Source organism: Trichomycterus rosablanca, chromosome 23 (assembly GCF_030014385.1).
Source record: "Trichomycterus rosablanca isolate fTriRos1 chromosome 23, fTriRos1.hap1, whole genome shotgun sequence".
Classification (NCBI taxonomy): Eukaryota; Metazoa; Chordata; class Actinopteri; order Siluriformes; family Trichomycteridae; genus Trichomycterus; species Trichomycterus rosablanca.
Window position 1 is genome coordinate 16,467,108 of NC_086010.1, and position 23,414 is coordinate 16,490,521.

Sequence of the window (23,414 nt, forward strand, 5' to 3'; positions counted from 1 at the left end):
GAGGAACCGCTCACTACCCGCGGATGAGCGCTCAGCTCTTAGCAGCAGATCCGCCCAAATAGGGAAAGCGAGCAGATCCTAAAAAAAACAACCCTCTATCTGCTCCACATTTTTATCTGCACACATCAGCGAGAAGGCGGTCTGATGTGGTCTCTCTGGGAGACTCGATGGTCACAATGCGCTTTTGATTAAGATGACTTCACAACACTGTACAACACTGTAGAATTTTTGATGGAAATACCCCTCAGTGTCTCCGAGGGAAAACGGTGACCCACGTGGAGACGTGATGATCGGTTTCTTATTTCGGCCCGAGCGGAATCTCCCTTTTTTACATTCTGCTTGTAATCAGGAGTCATTTTCTAAAACCACAAAGTACCTCCTCCTACTAATCTTTCTGTCCAGGACACGTCTGCAGTTTTGGTTACACTGTATGAGCAAAATTATGTGAACATTTCTTTTATTTTTTGAATTATTGAATTATTGTACAAAGTAAAATCTCAGAATTTCAAAAACAAATGACATCACTTTATATATATATATATATATAGTTTTTGCATTTTCTCCCCTTTTTGCTCTGATTGAGGACAACGAAGCTATGCCGTATGCATCTTATCACATACACTTTGACGAGTGCAGTGCAGCTCAGCGTTGTGTACGGAGAGACACACCCTGACAGCTCTTTTCTCATCTCTGTGCAGGCACTTTCAATCAGCCAGCAGAGGTCATAATTGCACCAGTCATGGGAAAGAGACCCCATCCGGCTTAGTCCCGCCCATATCTGAACAACAGGCCAATCGTTGTTAATGTGGCCGCTCAGCCTAGCCGACAGGCAGAGCCGAGATTCGATACGATGTATTCGAGATCCCAGCTCTGGTTCCAGCGTGTGTTTTTACTGCTGCGCCACCTGGGCAGCCCGACATCACTTTTCTACATAGTCGTCTTCCGATGCATTTTTCCCAGCGTCGTACCAACTTTTTGGTTGTGCTTGTAGCCACTGATGCAGCGCTGCTTTCGCATCATCACATGAAAATCTTCTTCCCCTTAAAGCTTCTTTGAGTGTCCAAAAAGGTGGAAATCAGATGGAGCTAAATCCGGACTATAAGTGTCTCTCAGTCTCTCAGACACGACCGATTACTCGTCCTCCCACCCTCACCGTTTCCAACCAAACCCTGGTACTTGTGCCAAAATTTAGGACCAGCCCATTCCTGTTCCAGCATAAAGTCCATCAAGACATGGTTTGGTGTGGGCTGCATTGGAATGTCAATTGTGAGCCAGATCCTCAGTGTCTGACCTCACAAATCTCTCATTTGACCTGATGGGCACAAATTTGACACTTCAACTGGAGCGGTTCCATATTGATACTCATAGTTTTAAAACGGAACGTCCAGCAAGATCAAAGTCAAGTATCATCAGGTGTCCAGATACTTTTGCTACAGTATAGTGTATAAACTGTGTAGTCAATACATTTACATGTGAATATGTTCTGTATAATAAAACTGACATGAGTGTTTTAGCCGGCGTGATGCTACAGCTGGTCAGGTTGGTGCTGCACCAACTTGAGTTTTCCTCCAACCTCTAAAATAATGCCAGTAAGAGTAGTGGATTGGTTAGTTTTAAATGCCCATACGTGTAAATGAACGATGAATTGGCACCATGCGAGAGAGGAGCCGGAGTTTCAGAGTTCTGCGTTCAACAGATTGGCCGTGTCTGAGGGAGGTATGATCAGACAGGGTTCTTCACCACTGCTGCTCCAACAGCGACCCCTGCTGTCAGGTCAGGCGCATGGAGAAACACATGGTACGTCTCTTCGTAAAGTCGTAGAGTCGTCTGCGACTCTCCTTGTCTAGCGTGGGGGTGGTGTAGACGGCAAAGGAGTTGTAATAGGGAATAAGACTGATGTAAAAAACTGTACATGTGGATCTAAAGTGTCCATAAACTTTTGATTTTTCAAGTTCAGTATTGATTCCTCATCAATACTATGATGGTCAATAGTGAAGCGTTTGAGACGCAGTTTCAGATGTTGCTCGCACTTACAAAACTCCAGCATTCTCATTTCTCTCTCCTCCGTCTAGCATTCGATTGTAATAGACCCCTTTTCCCTGTAATAAAGCAGGGCCTCTCGAAGTTGGGGGCCTCCTTTGCAGTCGAATTCTTGATTCCCCCCGTGCAATGAAGCATCGGGTTAGGGTTCCATAACTCACCACGCGCTCACCGCGTTCCTCACGACAGATTCGCTCGTCTAGTCGTTTATGAAACGTCAACAGCGTTCAATCAAGCTCGCTCTTCCATATAATCACAAGATCATTATTTAAAAACATTGATCAATCCAATCATCTGACACGAGAGCATTTTTATAATCACACTCTGTACCGCGTACTGTAAAAATCTGCCCGGACCCGGACATGTGTTTCTAAGCATGAAGAACAATTCCCAAAGCAGCTCCTCCGCCCCCCCCCCCCCCCCCCCCCCCCTTCATTCGAAACACACACACATTAGTTCCAAAATATCCACCAGATTTAACGTGAGTCACCCTCCCCATGTTCTGGTCAGATGTACAACAACGTTGCTTCTCGAAGCAGAACAAAATGTAAACGGAGGAAAAAAATGGAAAGGGAGGAGGATTTATCTCGACGGCATGAATCGTGCCAGTTATCTTTGTGCTAGGCTCAAGCTGTCTCGTGGGTTGAGGAGACTCCTGCTTTCAGACAAACTCGAATCTCCCCGAATCTAAAAACAATCCACTGTATTTGTAACACAGAATTACAGACCAGATCACAAACACAACACATTTACTCATCAGAATAGTTTTATTTATTTAAGGAACAAAGTTATCCAACATCCATATCACTATATGAAACCAAATCAACCAGTAAACCAAATCTAAGAAAAGAGACAAACCATCAAGAACCATCATGCACCTTATAGTTCCAACACGAACACTATGCCAGAGGAACTGATATACACCAATCAGCCATAACATTAAAACCACCTCATTGTTTCTACACTCACTGTCCAGAGCAGGTATTAATGAGTTAGTGTGTGTTGTGCTGGTATGAGTGGATCAGACACAGCAGCACTGCTGTCCACTCTATTAGACACTCCTACCTAGTCGGTCCACCTTGTAGATGTAAAGTCAGCGACGATCGCTCATCTATTGCTGCTGTTTGACTTGGTCATCTTCTAGACCTTCATCAGTGGTCACAGGACCCTGCCCACGGGGCGCTGTTGGCTGGATATTTTTGCTTGGTGGACTATTCTCAGTCCAGCAGTGACAGTGAGGTGTTTAAAAACTCCAGCAGCGCTGCTGTGTCTGATCCACTCATACCAGCACAACACACACTAACACACCACCACCAGTGTCAGTGCAGTGCTAAGAATGATCCACCACCTAAATAATACCTGCTCTGTGGTGGTCCTGTGGGGGTCCTGACCATTGAAGAACAGGGTGAAAGGAGGCTAACAAAGCATGCAGAGTAAGAGATGGACTACAGTCAGTAATTGTAGAAGTACAAATTGCTCCTATATGGTAAGTGGAGCTGATAAAATGGACAAGGAGGTGGTTTTAATGTTATGGTTGATCGGTATATTACAATATATCAGTCTGGAAAGCGTTACACAAAGGGTTACTTCTACGGCTTTAGGACTACACCGAACCACACTGAGAGCCATCTCTCTAAAATAGATTTTTTTTAAAAACATTTTGTCAACAGCCTTTATGACTGACTATCCAGAAAGAAACAAAAGACTTCAGAAAAGTCTGCAGATGTCTTCAGCCTTAGCATGTTCACGACTCTAGAATACAAGGTAGATCAAGTGAAAAATGGAATTTATGCACCTAGGTGGTCTCAGTGAAGAAGTAAATCCACATAAAAAGAAGGTTTCTGGCGGACCGAGATAGAGCGAAGGACAAAAAGAAGGGAGGGAGCAGAATGGAAGGAGGGAAGAAAGACAAAAGACATTAAAAAAGGTGCAGATTTATGTACATTGTTCTGGATTTAAGAATTTTGTACACATCCTGGATTAAGCTGCTGTTGGTTTATTATTAAAAGTATACAGCTGAAGTTAGGGATGCTGATTGCACAACCTAAAATAAAAAGTTGGCAGCTGAAGACCTTGCAGTGCATCTGATTAAAAGCAGTTCTGCACGGAAGATGTGCAGTAAACGTGATGTGAAAGATCAACAAATGATAAGAAACGAGGTATGGGTGTTTAACATATTGCTTTCAGTGATCTAAATTCACTCAGTGGGACAAATCTGCATTAATGAAGGCAATCAGGAGGCGGCAATTATTTGTTTTTCTCCAGCAACGCTCATTATCCAAATCTACCCCGAGCAATCAGATAGTAATTCTTTGCTAGCTTTCCTGGCATCGACTCAATCAAACAAAGCCAAAAGTCCATCACTGCTATTGGAAAATCTAGTTTTCAGCCCGGCCGTCTGTAACCCCGGCTGTTTTTCTTTCTCCCTATTGCTGTGTATTTTTTTCATACTGGAAGCGTCTGGGTGCCAGATATTAGCCGGCCAGATTGAGGCATTGTTTAGCCGCTCTGCTATTTAGCAGAGGTTGTGTCAACAGTGCGGAATAGAAAACTGCATTTCAGCACAGCTGGCGGACGGAGATAGAGACAAAAAGAAGGGAGGGAGAGAAATGGAAGGACGTTAAAAAAGTGCAGATTTATGTCTATTGTTCTGGATTAAGCTGATTTAAAACCACCTCCTTGTTTCTACACTTACTGTCCATTTTATCAGCTTCACTTACCATATAGAAGCACTTTGTAGTTCTACAATTACTGACTGTAGTCCATCTGTTTCTCTGCATGCTTTGTTAGCTCCCTTTCATCCTGTTCTTCAATGGTCAGGACCCCCACAGGACCACCACAGAGCAGGTATTATTTAGGTGGTGGATCATTCTCAGCACTGCACTGAGACTGACATGGTGGTGGTGTGTTAGTGTGTGTTGTGCTGGTATGAGTGGAGTTTTTAAATACCGTGTCCACTCACTGTCCACTCTATTAGACACTCCTACCTAGTTGGTCCACCTTGTAGATGTAAAGTCAGAGACGATCGATGCTGTTTGAGTTGGTCATCTTCTAGACCTTCATCAGTGGTCACAGGACGCTGCCCACAGGGCACTGTTGGCTGGATATTTTTGGTTGGTGGACTATTCTCAGTCCATCAGTGACAGTGAGCACTCATACCAGCACAACACACACTAGCACACCAGCACCATGTCAGTGTCAGTGCAGTGCTGAGAATGATCCACCACCTAAATAATACCTGCTCTGTGGTGGTCCTGACCATTAAAGAACAGCATGAAAGGGGGTAACAAAGCATGCTGAGAAACAGATGGACTACAGTCAGTAATTGAAGAACTACAAAGTGCTTCTATATGGTAAGTGGAGCTGATAAAATGGACAGTGAGTGTAAAAACAAGGAGGTGGTTTTAATGTTATGGCTGATCGGTGTATAACCATACATGATGATGGGTGGCGCCCACTAAACCAGTTGCTGATCTAAAGGTCCCTTAAATCCTGATGTATCAGCGTTTTGCTGACATCCCATATTTCACAGGAAGCCTCACGTCTCCGGCCACATCTCACCATGTGCTGTTTATTAAGACCAATGACTTCATCTGGCCGTGACATGTAGTGAAAACAAAGTGAGGAAAAATAGCTGACCGCACAGATCTTCGCCCTACTGCGCTGAAGGCCGTTCGAAATTCCGATCGGACGGCCAGACGTATCTGAAACATGAACGTCTGAAACCGCCAGAGCGAAATATGATCCTCTGTGCGTACAATATGACCGTAAGTATATGGACACCTGACCGTGAGCTCGTTAAACATCTTATTGCCACACCAAGGGTGTAAACAAGAGAGCCTGGCTTGCAGTTGATGTTCCAGTTCATCCTACAGGCCACTGGAGGTCCTTCACTCAACTGATCGAACACATACACATAATTAATTATGCTAGATTTACCCAGGTGTGAGTGTTATTAAGCACTTTCTAGAGCACCGCCAATGATTTAAAGGCAGAAAACCTGTTGAACCTGCTGGAATCCAGGTCTCTAGAAGCCTGGAGCTGTTCACGACCAGCATGTAGATTAATTGGCTTCTTTAAATTCCAACTAGGTGTAAAGAATGAATACTTTGTAAAGGAGTAAACTGGAAAACCACCAACATACTGGTTATTATACAGTACGTATATTTAAATATAATACAGGTGTAAAAGAACACTGTAAGAATTGCACTGTGTCAAAATAAGGTTTAAATTTAAAGTCACAGGCAACCCAGAAACCAGAAGTGTGTTGTTTTTCTCCACAGTCTCAGTATCCAAGTTTAAGGAGGCTCACTAGAACCCGTCATCCGACTAGGGAGGGCCACAAAGCTCCATAAATCAGCACTAAAAGCCCCGGCCTGTACAGAATGACCCGGTGAGGAACGGTCCGAAGCGAATACTCCCCAAAAAGCCCAAAGAAATTGCATACACATGTCGAGATCGAATTGTGTGTGTGTGTGTGTCTGGTTCATTTTGTCCTGAAGGCTAGACTCAGATGAACCAATGATCGTATTCTGTAAACCGCTACATTACAGATTGTATTATTTATTTTCTTCTATTGTTTAAGACAGCTCAAAAATCCCCTCATACAAATCTCCATGGGGCGAAGAACCGCACTCGGTTTCAGGTTCAGCATGTTCTTGGATACTGCGACTATTACGCTTTGAGTAATTTTACAAATTACAGATGTTTTCTTTAACATAAAACCATGATTCCCATATGGTATGAGCTTGCTCCCATATAGCTGGTACCCTGAATGACCGGTGAGAATCTAAAAACCTGTGAAACGTATGCAGTGTACGTTTATTATCCATTGGTGAAGACCTATACTGCAATCTATACTGTAAAAAGCATGGTTCAAGTAATGAATCCAAACTATACATGTACACTTTATAGCCAAAAGCATGTAGAGACCCCCCTTCTGATTGCTGTGTTTAGGATGGAACCAATTTTAAAAACGGCTGCCTAAAGCCCCCCTGCTAAGATTATTATACAATTGAGTATTTTATAGAAGCTTGTTATCTAAAGCATCTTAAACCTGAGACAGGATACAATTCAAGATACTATTTAAGGGACTTGTTTAAAGGTGTGCCAATGACCGGTTGGTAGTGGTGGAGCTTAAACCCTCCACTTTCTAATTACTACTCCAGCACATTAATCACAAAGCCACCGCTCTCCCACCGTCCTTGCTAAAGTGAATAATTGACAGTCATCAACCAATCAAATGTAACCAATGGCTGCATGTTTGACAACAGACATAACAGACATGCATACTAGTCACAAGAAGAGAAAACTGGTGCTGCTCAACATTGTCAGAAAAATGCGATCGACACATACTTGTAGGCTTTACCCACAAGCTTACCCACTAGGCTACCACTGTCCCCCACTGGGCCAATCAATTTACCCACAAATCAGCCCCGAAGCTGTCCTTACTTGACAGTTTTAATGTCAGAATGGACGTAGAGTGACACTTTATTTATGGGACGATGTTGCCAAGACAGTCCGGACATAAATGCACTCAATCTCTGATTGTGGAAGACATACGGTCACTACAAGGTGTCTTGAAAAAGGAAAAGCTCGGTATGTTGAACTGAGAGTTGCCTCAAAAATTGATACACGATCCACGTTGTATATCTGTACATGTTTGCTTTTGTAGAATATGACCGAAAGTATATGGACACCTGACCGTGAGCTTGCTAAACATCTTATTCCAACACCATGCACATAAATGTTGACGTTTTTCAGCTTTTTTTAGTCTTCACTATTCTGGGACGAGAGTTTAAGGTTTAATTTTTGCTCGTTCAGCTCAGGCACTGATGTTAAACTAGAGAGCCTGGCTCGCAGCTGACGTTCCAATTCATCCTACAGGACCACTTGACGTTCTTCATTCAACTGATCAAACCGTGTGGAACGAGAGATTTGAAAGCTTATTATTTTCTTGCTCTTCTTTGTTTTGATACACATCTTGGTCCATATACTTTTGGCTATTTAGTTCATCTTGTATATCTTAAATATATAAATGCATTAATTATGCTAATTTTACTCAAGTATGAGTGTTATTAAGCAGTGAATTAAAGGCAGTAAACAGCTTTGAAACACAACAATGCATGAAATCCACGTTGCTCATGTACAATATGACCGAAAGTATATGGACACCTGACCGTGAGCTTGTTAAACATCCTATTCCAACACCATGCGCATTAATGTTGATGTTTTTTACCTTTTTTTTAGTCTTCACTTTTCTGGGATGGCTCTCCACGAGAGTTTAAGGTTTAATTTTTGCTCGTTCTGCTCGAGCATTGAAGTTGACGTTCCAATTCATCCTACAGGACCACTGGAGGTCCGTCATTCAACTGACCAAACCGTGTGGAACAAGAGATCTGAAAGTGTATTATCTTCTTACTCTTGTTGATTATTTTGATGTGACCACATCTTGGTTTTATAATTAATGAATAATAAGCAGGCATGTCCACATACTTTTGGCTATTTAGTTTATCTTGTATATCTTAGAAATGCATTAATTATGCTAGTTTTACTCAAGTATGAGTGTTATTAAGCAGTGAATTAAAGGCAGTAAACAGCTTTGGAACACAACAATGCATGACCGAAAGTATATGGACACCTCACTGTGAGCTGGATGGGAGATTTGAAAGCTTAAGATGTAAATCTTCTTGCTCTCGTTGATTATTTTGATATGACCACATCTTGGTTTTATAATTAAAGAATAATAAGGAGGCATGTCCATATAGTTTTGGCTATTTAGTTCATCTTGTATATCTTAGAAATGCATTCATTATGCTGGTTTTAAACAACAATGCATGAAATCCAAGTTGTTTATGTACAGTATGACGGAAAGTATATGGACACCTGACCGTGAGCTGGTTATACATCTTATTCCAACACAATGTGCAATAATATTGAGTCTTCACCTTCATTTTTTGTCTTTCTTGTTTAAAAGGCTCCTGATGTGTAAAACTGAACTAAATATCAGAAGAGAAACACAGAACTCACTAACTTTGGGACTATTAGAACTATTTAAACTTCTCCTTCAGGACTGTTCAGGTAAACATGTATGTATTCAAGGATTATAGGATAATATAAGCTGACACGACTTGTTAGGTGAGGTTCGAATCTGACTCTTGGGAATGAAAACAAGTTAAGCAGAAAGTGAAAGAGATGGTGGAGCTGTTACAGGAATCGAGCTGCATGTTCCTGCTCTGTGTTTCCTGATTGTTGGAGCTGCTCCGCCCTCCATGCTTTACTCTGCTGTGCTGGGTGGTTTTTTTGGGGGGGGTATTTTTTCATGTACTGGGGCAGGAATCGTGGAGCAGCTTTTGTTTCAGATCTGCACTCATCATGAGTATGACGAACTCCCGCACGATGCAGTACATCGGCCTGCTGCTCCTGGCTGCCATCCTGCTGCAGACCATCGCGGTCGCCGTGACATTCATCTACTTCAGCAACGTTCTCAACTCGGTAAGAACTTCGCTCGAGTTTTTCCCACTTTATCGAATAATATGTGCAACTGCTTTGCAGTCGAACCTGTCGAATAGGTGCTCGTATTGTGCGCAGTTTTTTGTGCACAAACTGGTGCGCATTTACTGGTGTTTGTTTCACTGGACTCCTTCCAGTAGTTTGTGCAGCTGAAGTTTCAGCCAGTTTTGATCTGCAGAAAACGAATTAATGGTGCACATAATGGTGCTAAAATAAAATGCACCTTAAAATGCGTGCAAAGTTGTCTTTGTGCTATGGTTTGGTCCTTCAAATAAATATATAACCCAATGCAACCTGCATTTCTTTCTTTTTCTTGCTTTTTTGGAGCTTCAGAATGCCACCATATATTTTTTGATAGCTTAAGTGATTAAGTAAAACAACAAACAGCACCTGAATTCTTACATTGCAAATTTGTCTTTGTGCTACGGTTTGGTCCTTTAAGGCAATAAATAACCCAGTGCAATCTGCATTTGCTTCTCCTTTCTTGACATGAGTGTCAGAATGCCACCAGTTATTTTCCCAGTGATTAAATGATTAAGTAAAACAACAAGCCTTACCTGAATTCTTACACTGCTTTGTTTTTGGCATGCACAGTTGTCTTTGTGTGATGGTTTGGTCCTTCAAATCAATAAATAACGCAATGCAACATGCATTTCTTTCTTTTTCTTGCTTTTTGGAGCTTTTTTGGAGAATGCCACCAGCTAAGTGATTAAGTAAAACAACAAAACAGCACCTGAATTCCTACACTGCTTTGTACCACACCAAACGAAACTTAAATGAAACAGCAGATAATGAAATCAAAAGGGAACTTACCTTCATAAGATACGATATGTGTGTAGTGAGAAGGATTCCAATCATTTTTGTTTTAATTTATTTCTTTTGTAAAAACTTGAGCTTGAGGTTAACCCGTATCTCTTAAGGGTTAAGTTTAGGACTTGAATATTCAGTCACAAAAAGATGGGTCAGGAAGATTCCAAGATTTCCATGACATACATGTTTCTTACAAAAGTATGTATGTATGTATATATATTGTACTGTAAGTTGCTTTGGAGAATGACGTCGTCATATATATATTCACATTTTTGCTATTTAGCAGACACCTTTATCCAAAGCGTACAGTCAAGTATACAGTCTGCTGAGCAGTTAAGGGTTAAGGGCCTTGCTCAAGAGCCCAACAGCAGCAACCTGTCAATGGTGGGGCTTGAACCAGCGACTTTCTGGTTACTAGTCCAGTACCTTAACCGCAAGGCTAGAGAGAGAGAGAGAGAGAGAGAGAGAGTATAAATTATGATAGATCAGTATTAAAATCAGACAGATTTTTAATGGCAGTTATTTAAGCTTATTTAACAAAATACAATAATATACTCAAGACATTTAATGACAAGATGTGCAAGCAGGAGTATCCTGGACAGGGTGCCAGTGAATGACAGGGCATTCGAAAAATAAACTGAGCAATAAAACATGCAAATATTTTACATATGAAATCAGAAAAACATTGAATTGGATCCAGGTTGTCCAAATATTTGAATAAGACATTTGTATACAAGGTAAATATATAATAGTCGTGGTATCTGTCTTATTAAATTAGATAAGGTGGGAAAATAAATCCCAGCCTGCATACAAGTGTTATCTGATATAAGTCTAATCTAATTGGATCATATCCAAACCTGAATGGCAGCCAGTATAGAAAACGGTCCAGTTTTTATTTATTTTTATTTTTATATGTTCTTTGTCTGATTGTACAGATGAAGGAGACTTTCTCTAAGAGCAGTGTATCATGTCTGATGCCCTCCAATCTGCGCACACTGAAGGGATCAGACTGGAACAGTGCTGAGGGGAAAGACGACCCCTGCTGGCAGGTCACACAACAGCTCCACTTTCTGATCGAAAAGGTAACAAACACACACACACACACACACACACACACACACACACACACACACACACACAGAGAGCACAATAAACCCATTTACTGCCACCATAGTAAATAATTTTCTTCTGATTACTCATAGCTGGGATTTTTTAAACCCAGTCTTGTGGGCTATATGGCATTAGAAATAGACCCAGAAACAATAAACAATAAGTCACAAATATGGTTTAAATATTATGTTAAAGTATCAGTAATACTAAACCACTGTAGTAGTGATATATTCTCAGTTGGAACATCTTCCAACCTCTTTGGGAACCTGCTGTGTAGGTAATCTTTGGTTTGTTGAGTCTTCTTACAATTCTGAAGTCATACACTGCCTGTATCAGATCAGGTCTAAAGATTTTGTTGATTTTAAGGATTGTTAATTAGATATTGTATAAGTATTTCTTTTAAATGTACAAATTCCTAATTGTTTGCACATGAATTGTAAAACCAGTCAGTCAATTTTCCTTTCTGGTTCGTTACTTAGAAACAATAAGTGATGAAAAAAATGGCTTTTGTCTGTAGAGGAAAACAGATCAGAATGTTTATGATAATTAAACAGATGTGACATTTAAAATGGATAATTGCTTTAAAAATGCAGGATTTTTTAACAAGCTACGATAATTAAAAGCCTAACCGATCGTGCTGTCGGTATCTTGATATTTAAGTAGCATTTAAATCATTTTAATTCTTCAATAATTTAAATAATGTGTGTTTTTATTTTTGTCTGGACAGTCGATGTCTAATCGCTACCAGGATGAAATCTCCTCAGCAGTCAAAGGTACGCACAAATCCTCATGTCCTCATTTTTATTATTTTATTCATCGCTTTTACCTGGTCAGGGTCACGGCTGGTCTGGTTTCATCGGGCTTCGGCCGATCATGTCTGTGCGTCACCCTAATGAACTTAAATTAATACTAAATACTTCAAATAATGGAAAACACTAGTACAAGACCACTGCATTACAATTATATTACAATGATAGATGAGATGAATTTATATTCTTTTTTTTTTTTTTTTTTTTCCAGATGAAGTGTCCAGAGTCCTTCCATCGCTGGTGATTCAGGACCAGGACACCCTGCCACGACCCAAAATTGCTGCCCACGTTACAGGCAGCTACGTACCGGATACAGACAAGGATGAAGGTAAGTCTATACGAACAGTAGCTCACAGTTAAAAGCTTCACTTTCAGAGAGATACCAAACTGACCATTATATGGTGATGGTCATTCTCAGCACTGCAGTGACACTGACATGGTGGTGGTGTGTTAGTGTGTGTCGTGCTGGTATGAGTGGATCAGACACAGCAGCGCTGCTGATGGAGTTTTTAAACACCTCACTGTCACTGCTGGACTGAGAATAGTCCACCAAGCAAAAAGCATCCAGCCAACAGCACCCCGTGGGCAGCGTCATGTGACCACTGATGAAGGTCTAGAAGACGACCGACTCAAACAGCAGCAATAGATGAGCGATCGTCTCTGACTTTACATCTACAAGGTGGACCGGCTAGGTAGGAGTGTCTAATAGAGTGGACACGGTATTTAAAAACTCCACTCATACCAGCACAACACACACTAACACACCACCACCATGTCAGTGTCACTGCTGTGCTGAGAATGATCCACCACCTAAATAATACCTGCTCTGTGGTGGTCCTGTGGGGGTCCTGACCATTAAAGAACAGGGTGAAAGCAGGTTAAAAAAGTATGTAGAGAAACAGATGGACTACAGTCAGTAATTGTAGAACTACAAAGTGCTTCTATATGGTAAGTGGAGCTGATAAAATGGACAGTGAGTGTAGAAACAAGGAGGTGGTTTTAATGTTATGACCATCAGGTGATAACAGCCCATACAGCATTTTTCAAATAGTCTGTTGGACTAGGAACAAAGTCCAAAGCCATATATACTTATATTGCACACAATCAGTGTAGAACAGCGTTTCGTGTCAACAGATTGCATCCCGATACTTGTACCCTTGAACAGACAAAGAAATATCAACAACCTTCTAAAATATTTAGTCCAAATGAAGTATTTACAGTTCTATAAACTCTCTGCTCAAAAGAAACAAATAGCTCATGTTCTTTGTGACTCTGCTGCACATTCTGACTTAACTCAAAAAGGCTGGCGTGCAACCTGAGCCCAGGCTTTGAAATATGCATCTCTTTCTGCCAAACGTTGAAACAATGGAGCTTTTCTAGCCAACCCAACCCTATAATCTCCTCTCTCTCATTCCCTGCCGCTCTAGGTGCCTCCAACAGGAAGGTGGACGGCCAAAAAATCCAGTCATGGGAATCCGAGAAAGGCCTGGCGTTCCTCCAGAACGTGAAACTGAACGACGGCGAGCTGGTGGTGCCGCAGGCCGGCCTGTACTACATTTACTCCCAGACGTATTTCAAGCAAACGCTGGTGCAGGAAGAGGAGGAGGAAGGGGAAGACGGGGGCACGACGAGGGGCACGACGAGGGGCAAGCCGATGCTCCAGTACGTCTATAAGAAAGTCAGCTCGTATCCGGTGCCTATCCTGCTGATGAAGAACGCCAGGACGACCTGCTGGTCCCGGGACGCCGAGTACGGACTCTATTCCATCTACCAAGCCGGGCTTTTCCAGCTGGGAGGTGGAGATAGGGTATTTGTGACTGTGAGTAATGTGAGCACCATCGACATGGATGAGAAGTCGAGCTTTTTCGGTGCCTTCTTGGTAAGTTAGGTCCGACAGACAGACAAGGAGATTGTTTAACGCTCAGACTCGGACCGATAGGTGAGCAGGACCGGACTTGCTTGGCTGCTCGTCTCCTGAGCTCCCTTTGAATCGCTGCCAAAGAGCAAATCATCTGTATATGTGGGCTGTAATACACCGTCAGGCCAGCGCGCCTACTAAAATTAAAGAGGCCTTTCAAAAGTACGTGCGCCCGGCTTGATCGATCGGCGGCGACACCGCGGCGGACTGAAAACCATGAGGACCGTGAGGGTGAAGCTGAACCCGTCTGCCCGAGCGGCAGCACCAGTAATAGCCCGTTAGGTCGCTTGGGTTACTGTGGAACCCAGTACTGTGACCTGGTTGGCAGGAAGGATGTATTGTGCAGGTAGACAAAAGACTCTTGTTAAACATCAAGGGATATGTTCAATCCTAAAAATTCAACAGCACAAAGAGGAATGCCCCGCTTTAGAAATGGATGCATAGAATATAGCACAGTTTTATATTTGTACAACATTGTGTGTGTGTGTATATATATATTTTATTGATAATTTTGAACCATCGCAATTAACAATATCTGGACATATTGTACTCACTCACTCACTGACTTTCTTAACCGCATATCCAATCAGGGTCGTGGAACCTGAAGCCTATCCCAGCTTTTCAATGGGCGCAAGGCACACAGTAACACCCTGGCCAGTCTATCGCAGGGCAGACACACACACACCTATAGGGCAATTCAGTTTCTCCAATTTATCTGACTGCATGGACGAAACCCAAGGACCCGGACCACCCCACCTGGGATCGAACCGCCACCGTGCTTAATCAATCCAGAACGATCGACATATTAGTTCCTCTAAAAAAAGGCTGAACGATTTGTATATTGTCTTGTAAAATACTGTGTAATAGCTGTTTAAATTTACCACCGTTTTACTGTGGCTATGTGAATACACTAGGAAACACACTGAATGAAGTCTTTCCATATGACCTATGACGTTTCAGTTCATGATTACGCCATTTCAAAGCCTATTTCTGAAGCAATACAATGTTAGTCTGGTATTCTGGAGGCCTTGATGTTCCTAAACGTTCGGTGGATCTGTGCCACAAGACCTACCTTTTAAAAAATGGTCTAATCTCTCTTCAAGTTTCGCTGAATGGCGGTGAGCTGGTGGTGCCGCAGGCCGGCCTCTACTACATTTCCTCCCAAGCGTATTTCAAGCAAACGCCGGTACAGTACGAGGAGGAGTGACTACCTGTCCTGTCATGAATGTAACCAAAGTGTGTAAAATATGTTACGTTAAAATCCTAATAAATACATAAATCAAATGTGAGAAGTTACTGCAACGTTTTTAAAGTATGACTGGTACTTACTTTGTCCTGCCTCGCTTCTGCCCACTTGTGGCACTACAGGCGAACAGCATCACATCCAAACGAACACAGTAGGATTAAAGCTCATGCATTACAGTCAGTCAGTCAGTCACCTCATCAAATGAATAAATGAATAAATAAAGAAATGAGACAAGTCAGGTTTCATTTTGTGGAAATATGTTACATTTATATTACAGGTATTTAAATGCCCGAAGGAGGGAGGGGGGGGAAACTGTTCAGACAGCATAAAGTAGCACAAACGGGACCGCAACATAATTTAGACAGAAAACCGAACGTACTGCATTTCATTGAATTGCATCGGTAGAAATGGTATCCTGATGACGCCCTAGATGGCCTGCAATCTACATTAAGCGATGCCCAATAAATACTGCAACTGTTACTGTAAATGTAACTTAAAAAATGTAATAAAATGTACTTTCAAATCTGGCTTTCTTTACGTCTGTGTACAAAAAAGCTTATAAATACGACCAGTCTCTACCGACGTAGCAGGTACCACTTCATCGAACGGGTCCCGTCTACTAGCCTACGAATTGAAAATCGTCCACGTGTCCACGTTAACATGACCCACGACAATGAGGTCAGGCGTTTATTTTGCCAAAGATCATGCCTGATAGATCACTTGTAGTGGAAAAAAATAAACTAGCAAAAAAAATATCAGCTTACAGTAACATGACTCAAAGTCACAAGTGTGTAAGAACTTATAATTAAAAAAAAATAAAAATAAAATAAAAAAATACTAATGTTACATTACAAGTGATTTACAGGCACGAGCTTTAGCAACAGCTAATCATTTAATAACACGAAGTGGAACAGAATCACAGTAGCTGCCTTATGGTCGACTCCCCCGGCTCACGTCCGGGACTAGTCCTAATACCAGGACCGAGCCAGGCTGGAATTAGGGGGGGGGGGGGCGTACGATGGTTAGAGCGTCGTGCAGGGCTCAACAGTCAAACCTCATTTGTAAAGTCTCGTCGAACCCCTTGTCCTCGTGAGGCGCGGCGGTCAGAAACGACGCCACGGGCGAGCCCGTCGCGGAGGGCACGTTCAGCACCCCGGGGGCGCCGCTCCCGGCCGCGTTCCTCATCGCTATGCTGGTGACGTTGATACCCAGCGTGAGCCGGGTCTGCTCCAGGGCTTTCTCCGGCACCGCGAACGCCTCCAGTTTCTTCTCACCGTTGGCCATGTAGGAGTTTTGGCAGCCGCGGCATATACAGTCCAGACAGGCCTTGCGGTTCGAGTAGCACGGGCAGCGCTGACCCCGGCACGTAAGAACACTTGGGTTTTGCGTGGCCCTGCCACACTTGCAGCCCTTCTTCTCCTGCGGTTTCTTGTACACGACTTTCGTCGGGCTGCCCGGCACGAGAGGGTTCCCCGCGATCCGGTCTTTCGTCTTGTCTTTCGTTTTGGGCGCGCTCTGCTTGGATTTCGTGTACGCCTTTTTAGGTCCGTGCTGGTCCAGAGTCTTTCTGACGGTTTTACTAGGCACCAAGAGAGCTTTGCCGACTTTCGGCAGCCCCCCACCGTTCGGGACGGCCGCCGTATGTGGCGCTGCGTGTACAGGAGCCTTAGTTTCACACTTGACAGGAACGGGTACCGAGGCACCCAGGGCGGGACCTCTGATGAACGTAGAGATGGGCAGTGGCTGGATCTTTTCGCTGTCGCTTTCGGAGCGCGAACGTTTGCGGTTGGAGCGCGGTGCTCGCAGGGTCACGGCGGAAGAGGATATTCCGGAAGAGGGGTGCGGGATGAGCTGGGAGGGCGGACGCTGAGGTGCCAGGACCCCCGAAGAGTCCAGGGGAAGCGAGGAAAGCTGCCGAGAGGAGTCGGAACAGCCAAAGGGTCCGTTTAGGTTTCCTTCTGCGCCGAGGCTCGGTTGGAGAATGGAAGGACACTCGTGTGAAACGGGATCGGGTTCTAGAGTCCTGAGCACCTCCTCTACGCTCAACAAGAGAGTCCCGCCGTCGTGTTTTATATCCTCGGCAAACCCGCATATGTCCATGCTGCTGGTACAGAGCTCCTCGCCAGCCGCCGCCACCGCCTCGCTTACCGGAATATCATTCGTGAAGTTCTCTTGTTTCACCACGCCGGTCTCGACCTCCACTGTGACCGGGACGTTTGCGTGTGGCGAGGGCAAGCTCGCCGCGAGCTCGTCCACGCTGCTCAAACCGTTGCAGTCCTGAAGCCCGTTCACCCCCAAAGGACTAAGCGGCTGCTCCTTGACCTCTAACGGGCCCGGCGACTGGTCCTCCTTCGAAGGCGTCTCCGAGGTCGACGGGGCGGGGGAGTGCTGCGTCAGGTTCGGTAACACAGAGTCCTCGTCTTGCTTGACGTCCAACGACAGGCCCTCTTTGAGCAGAGCCAGGAAGTCCGAGGAACCCTCCGCGGCGCCGGGAATATGGGTGGCGAGGGGGGAGCCGGCGATGTACTCGCAGAGCTTCCGGTAGCAGTCGACGAGAATACAGAGCTGCTTGTTCTCCTCGAACTGCTCGTAGTCCTTGCACCAGCTGCACGACGGCTTCATCATCATCTTTTTGCCTTTGCATGCTTTGCAGACGTAGTGCTGGCACGCCGAGTTGGTCGGGGCGATCGGATTTTTAAGGATATTCCCTATAATAAAGAGAGAGAGAGGAATGTTTTAGCCTGCAATACCTGTATCTGAGGCAATAGGTGGCGCTGTTTATCAACAACTAATAAAAAATTATTCCAAAGGCTCCAAGCAAACAGTGTCTCCTTTTGTTACTCATACATGGCCCTACAGCCAGGCAGGAATACAGGGGGGTAGTAACAAACAAGCACTTTTATAGAGTCACTTACTGTGTTTGCTCGAGAACTAAGCAATTCCCAAATCAGGACACCCAGAATGCATCGCTTCTACATTTCCTAAGTGTCTCCGATATCAAATATGTATACACACAGCGGAGTGGGATTTCTGACAAACTGTGGGGTCAATCCCGGAGCATCGACAAGTATTTGGACCCCCAGCTATGACCTTGTTGGACTTTGGTTTGTATGGATGAGCACTGACATTGGTCTAAAAGTCTCAGTCGATGTTCCGATTCATTCATTCATTCCGAAGCTTTATAGGGGCAATTAAAAGCAATTAATCCACATACTCGTACACATTTTGAGTAACTGGAGGACGACACGTGCACAGAATGGATCAGGATGTTTAATTAAGCCAACCCAAATTCAGCCATTACAAACTGAAATTAATATCTATAAATAATGTTTATTAGGGGCGTGGGTATGCACGTTGTTTATATATTCATGTGCACTTTTACTATCTTAAATGTCTGTACTAGATTTCAAGCCACCTCACGATCAGCAATGTTTTATATACTGGCCTCTTAATTTACACGTATTTAAGATATAACTGCTGTGGTTTAGGCGTGTCCTTACAAACAGGTGCATTACAGCTTTTATTCTACATCGATTGGCGTATTTTATGAGCTACACCTGCCATATAAATGCACTTTGTAGGTATACAATTACTCACTGTGGCCCATCTGTTGCGCTGTGCACTTTGTCAGCCCTGCTACCACATCCATCAATGAAAAGGAACCTCCATGTGACCGCCACTGCACTGACCGAATATAATACTGTGTTTACCTTAGAGTGATTGCAGGGCTGAGGATGGTCCACCAGCTAAATAATACCTGACCTGTGCGGGTCGCTTTCGATTGAAAAACCAAAAGTAGGTAGGATAAGGTGGGCCAGAGCGACACGTACTAAAGTCTGCAAGTTGTTTATGCGGAATAATGCAATATTTTTATGTGTGTCTGTTCAATTTAGACAAAGACGTCTAATGTCTGATCATATCTGAATCAATTCATGTACTAATACACAAATCATTTGAGTCGATACATAAACAGCCTGGATTCGCAGCAGTGATGGGTAATTCTGCACACTAGATAAAACGATGCTCTATGCTCAGAAGTAATTCATCAGACTTGATTACTAGGACGGGGGCTGGTCTGATTGTGTTTGTAGTCAAGGATAAACACGTGCGGACGGGGCCTAGACGGACAATAACTGGCTCGTCCTTGGGGAGGGACGCCGGGGTTCCTCATAACGGAACAGTGCACACGTGTTGGACGTGAAAATACAGGAAAATACAAATGGGGTTAATGCACCTGCACTTTACACAACCGTCATACATATATATGTATAGTTATCTTTCACCATCCTTATATAGTTATAGTTACAGCTGTATAGCTATTATTTACACATCTTTATTACTATTACTGTTATTACTAATATATACCTAACTAATCTTTATTATTATTACTACTATTATTATAATACATACCCATTTTTTATTCATATGCTTATTGTTATTATTGCTATTATGTATATAGTACTATGTACCTAGATATAATTCCATATATGTAAATAGCTATAGTTATAACTTTATATTCATATTAATCATGGACATATGTTTACTGATATTCTCTGGGTTTTTTTGCACAATGCTACTATTTGCACTTCTGGTAGATGCTAACTACATTTCGTTGCCTTGTACCTGTACTGAGCAATGTCAATAAAGTTGAATCAATCCATCCATCCATCCACCTATCTACCTACCTACCTATCCATCTATCTATCTATCCATCCATCCACCTATCTATCCATCTATCCATCCATCCACCTATCTATCCATCCATCCATCCACCTATCTATCCATCTATCCATCCATCCATCCATCCATCCACCTATCTACCTATCTATCCATCTATCTATCCATCTATCCACCTATCTATCCATCTATCCATCCATCCATCCATCCATCCACCTATCTACCTATCTATCCATCTATCTATCCATCTATCCACCTATCCATCTATCTATCCATCCATCCACCCACCCATCTATCTACCTACCTACCTACCCATCCATCTATCCATCTATCCACCCATACATCTATTCATCTATCTATCTATCCACACATCCATCTATCTATCTACCTATCCATCTATCCATCTATCCACCCACCCATCCATCCATCCATCCATCCATCCACCCACCCATCTATCTACCTACCTACCTACCTATCCATCCATCTATCCATCTATCCACCCATACATCTATCCATCTATCCATCTATCCACCCATCCACCTATCCATCCATCCATCCATCCACCCACCCATCTATCTACCTACCTACCTACCTATCCATCCATCTATCCATCTATCCACCCATACATCTATCCATCTATCTATCTATCCACACATCCATCTATCTATCTACCTATCCATCTATCCATCTATCCACCCATCCACCTATCCATCCATCCATCCATCCACCTATCTATCTACCTATCCATCCATCCATCCATCCATCTATCTATCTATCCATCCATCTATCCAATTGGATAAGCTTCGACTGATAATTATCCATGAATAATAAATCATCCTCAAAAACAGACCTAATCTGATTGTCAAGGATGGATAAACAAATAAACAAAGCATGAACCGCATCTAAAGGACCATCCTAAATGTGTAAATATAAATGCTTTACCATTAAAAGTAACAAAACAGGTTTAACCCAGAAGAGAGGGACAGGTCTGATGTTCCTAACTAATGCAGGATGATTTAAAAATACATAATAAATAAAAATAAAGGGACTGGATTTAAAGAATGACCCCCCCCCCCCCCCATCCCCCATCCATTGCTTCAGTTAACACAAAACCAAACATATAAATCAAGCTTGATGCTGAATGAAGGTTTATGAATCAGGTTTGCTCTGCAGCAGGAGGGATGCTCTGATCTGATTTGTAGTCAGGAAGCGAAGTGGAGGGAATCAAGCGGGGGTGTGTCTGGGGGAGGGAGGGAGGAGGACGAGCAGCTGGTATCGAATCGAGCCAGTTATTCAGGGGATTTGATCGATACGTACCGCACACCAGGCATGCGAGGGACTGTCTGAAGAAAGGCAGGAGCTTGTAGAGCTCGGCTAAAGCCTGCGGGTCCCGGGGATCGCAGCGCAGCACTGAGCGACACGCCGACACGTACAGAGCTGTAGCGTTCACCGGGTTCATCTCAGCAACCTGGAGCTAGAGATGCAGATGTAGATCCAGATCAGGGTTGGTGGAGGTGGTGGGGGATATATATGCAATCCCGTCGTTCAAGGAATGGTTGAAGAAAAGCGTGCAAACGTGTTCGACTAGCAAGTGTATCGAGATCCTAATCACACATGCGGCGTGATGGAGACGCGTCTCTCCACATCGTATCCAGTGCATTCAGTGCAGCCGCTCCATTATGCACGCGTTATGCTTCCCTCCTCCATGGTAGAATCATGCTGATCATGGTTGCATAAGGATCATCCCGGAGCAGAGGGAAAAAATCAGCCTTTTGTTGTAGGGGAGATTAAATGAATACAAGAAAAAAACTAAACCCAGCAGAGTGGCGGCGCTCTTCCGCGCTCCCGGCCTCCAATAACCAGAGCCGAGCAGGTCGGAGCTCCCAAATTCAAACCCAGCCGGATCCTCGCTTTTCCAGATCGCTTGAATATCCTAACACACACCGCTTTGCTTTCATTGTCCCAGCACGGTCCTCCGACAGCGGTTAGTCCTCCTTATTTATAAAAGCAGAGCCAAAACAGATCAAACAAGTTCAGCCCGATTTGTGTTATTGTCCCCCCCCGCGCTTCATGGCGGTGCTGTTGCACAAACAAAACAGGCCGCCGCCGTCCCCCCCCCCTTAAGTCCAAACAAACCGATTAAAACGGGTTCCGTGCACTGGTCAGTGCTATTTCCAGCATGCTCGCGTCCTGCAGCGCAGAATGCATGAGATGAAAGCGGGCGCGAGACCGAGCCGCGGCTCCGCGAGACCAGGAACAAAACAGGCCGCTTTTCTTTAGCTAGTCTTCCCTCGGCTAGCTTTCCTCCTCACACGCGCCTCCGGAACGAACACACGCCCAAAAACGACTCACAACACGTCAAACTTCGCCGTTTCGGCTCCCTCGAAGCCGAATCTGTATTCCGAAAGGCTGGTGAAACGTATTTGTATTTGAAAAAGGCTGCTGTGCTACGGCTAGGCTTCTCCCCTCCCTTTTCCTCTCCGCATTCGACGAGGGGGCGCTGCAGCTCAAGTCTCGCGAGAACTCCTCACTCTTCAGCGGCTATCGCGAGAACACGTCGGCATTCGCGATGAACCAGGTTCCCTTGGTTACAAAGCAAAGGCGATTCGAATCCTTTCGGCTCGGCTCACCGAATAGAGTCGGATCTTTCCACGGAGTTATATCAATCCTCTTGGTTCAACAATAAGAGTCGAATCTTTCCAGGGAGTTATGTAAATCCTTTTAGTTCACCAGTAAGAGTCGACTCTTTTCACGGAGTTATATCAATCCTTTTAATTCATCAATAAGAGTCGAATCTTTCCAGGGAATCATATCAATCCTTTTAGTTCACCAGTAAGAGTCGACTCCTTCCAGGGAGTTATATCAATCCTCTTAGTTCACCAATAAGAGTCGAATCTTTCCACTGAGTTATTTTAATCCTTTTAGTTCACCAATAAGAGTCGAATCTTTCCACGGAGTTATTTTAATCCTCTTAGTTACCAATAAGAGTCGAATCTTTTAGTTCACCAATAAGAGTCGACTCTTTGCAGGGAGTCATATCAATCCTTTTAGTTCACCAATAAGAGTCGACTCTTTCCAGGGAGTTATATTAATCCTTTTAGTTCACCAATAAGAGTCGACTCTTTCCACGGAGTTATTAAAGTCCTCTTAGTTCACCAATACGAGTTATTTAAATGATCTTAGTTGACCAATAAGAGTCGACTCTTTGCAGGGAGTCATATCAATCCTTTTAGTTTACCAATAAGAGTCGAATCTTTCCAGGGAGTTATGTAAATCCTTTTAGTTCACCAGT

At 43.6% G+C, this 23,414-nt stretch overlaps 2 protein-coding genes across 3 annotated transcripts; one reads left to right on the forward strand and one right to left on the reverse strand.

Annotated features, from left to right (window-relative positions):
* Positions 1 to 9,420: 9,420 nt before the first annotated feature.
* On the forward strand, positions 9,421 to 15,288 carry tnfsf10 (TNF superfamily member 10). The gene is made up of 5 exons (XM_062985443.1): positions 9,421 to 9,534; positions 11,298 to 11,444; positions 12,200 to 12,245; positions 12,493 to 12,609; positions 13,709 to 15,288. The coding sequence occupies exons 1-5, from the start codon at positions 9,421 to 9,423 to the stop codon at positions 14,167 to 14,169; spliced, it is 885 nt and encodes a 294-aa protein (XP_062841513.1). The 3' UTR covers positions 14,170 to 15,288.
* Positions 15,289 to 15,330: 42 nt separating this feature from the next.
* msl2b (MSL complex subunit 2b) lies at positions 15,331 to 22,594 on the reverse strand. Of its 2 annotated transcripts, XR_010007392.1 has the most exons (3): positions 16,500 to 18,148; positions 15,529 to 15,638; positions 15,331 to 15,415 (listed from the first exon to the last, which is right to left on the reverse strand). XR_010007392.1 is itself a non-coding variant. In XM_062985442.1 (2 exons), exons 1-2 carry the CDS (start codon positions 21,579 to 21,581, stop codon positions 16,487 to 16,489), a joined length of 1,809 nt encoding a protein of 602 aa, XP_062841512.1. In that variant the 5' UTR covers positions 21,582 to 22,594; the 3' UTR covers positions 15,686 to 16,486. The 2 variants fall into 2 exon arrangements, 1 of the variants encoding a protein (XP_062841512.1); XM_062985442.1 differs by lacking the exons at positions 15,331 to 15,415; positions 15,529 to 15,638 and adding an exon at positions 21,440 to 22,594 and having other exon boundaries at positions 15,686 to 18,153.
* Between the last annotated feature and the right edge of the window lie 820 nt (positions 22,595 to 23,414).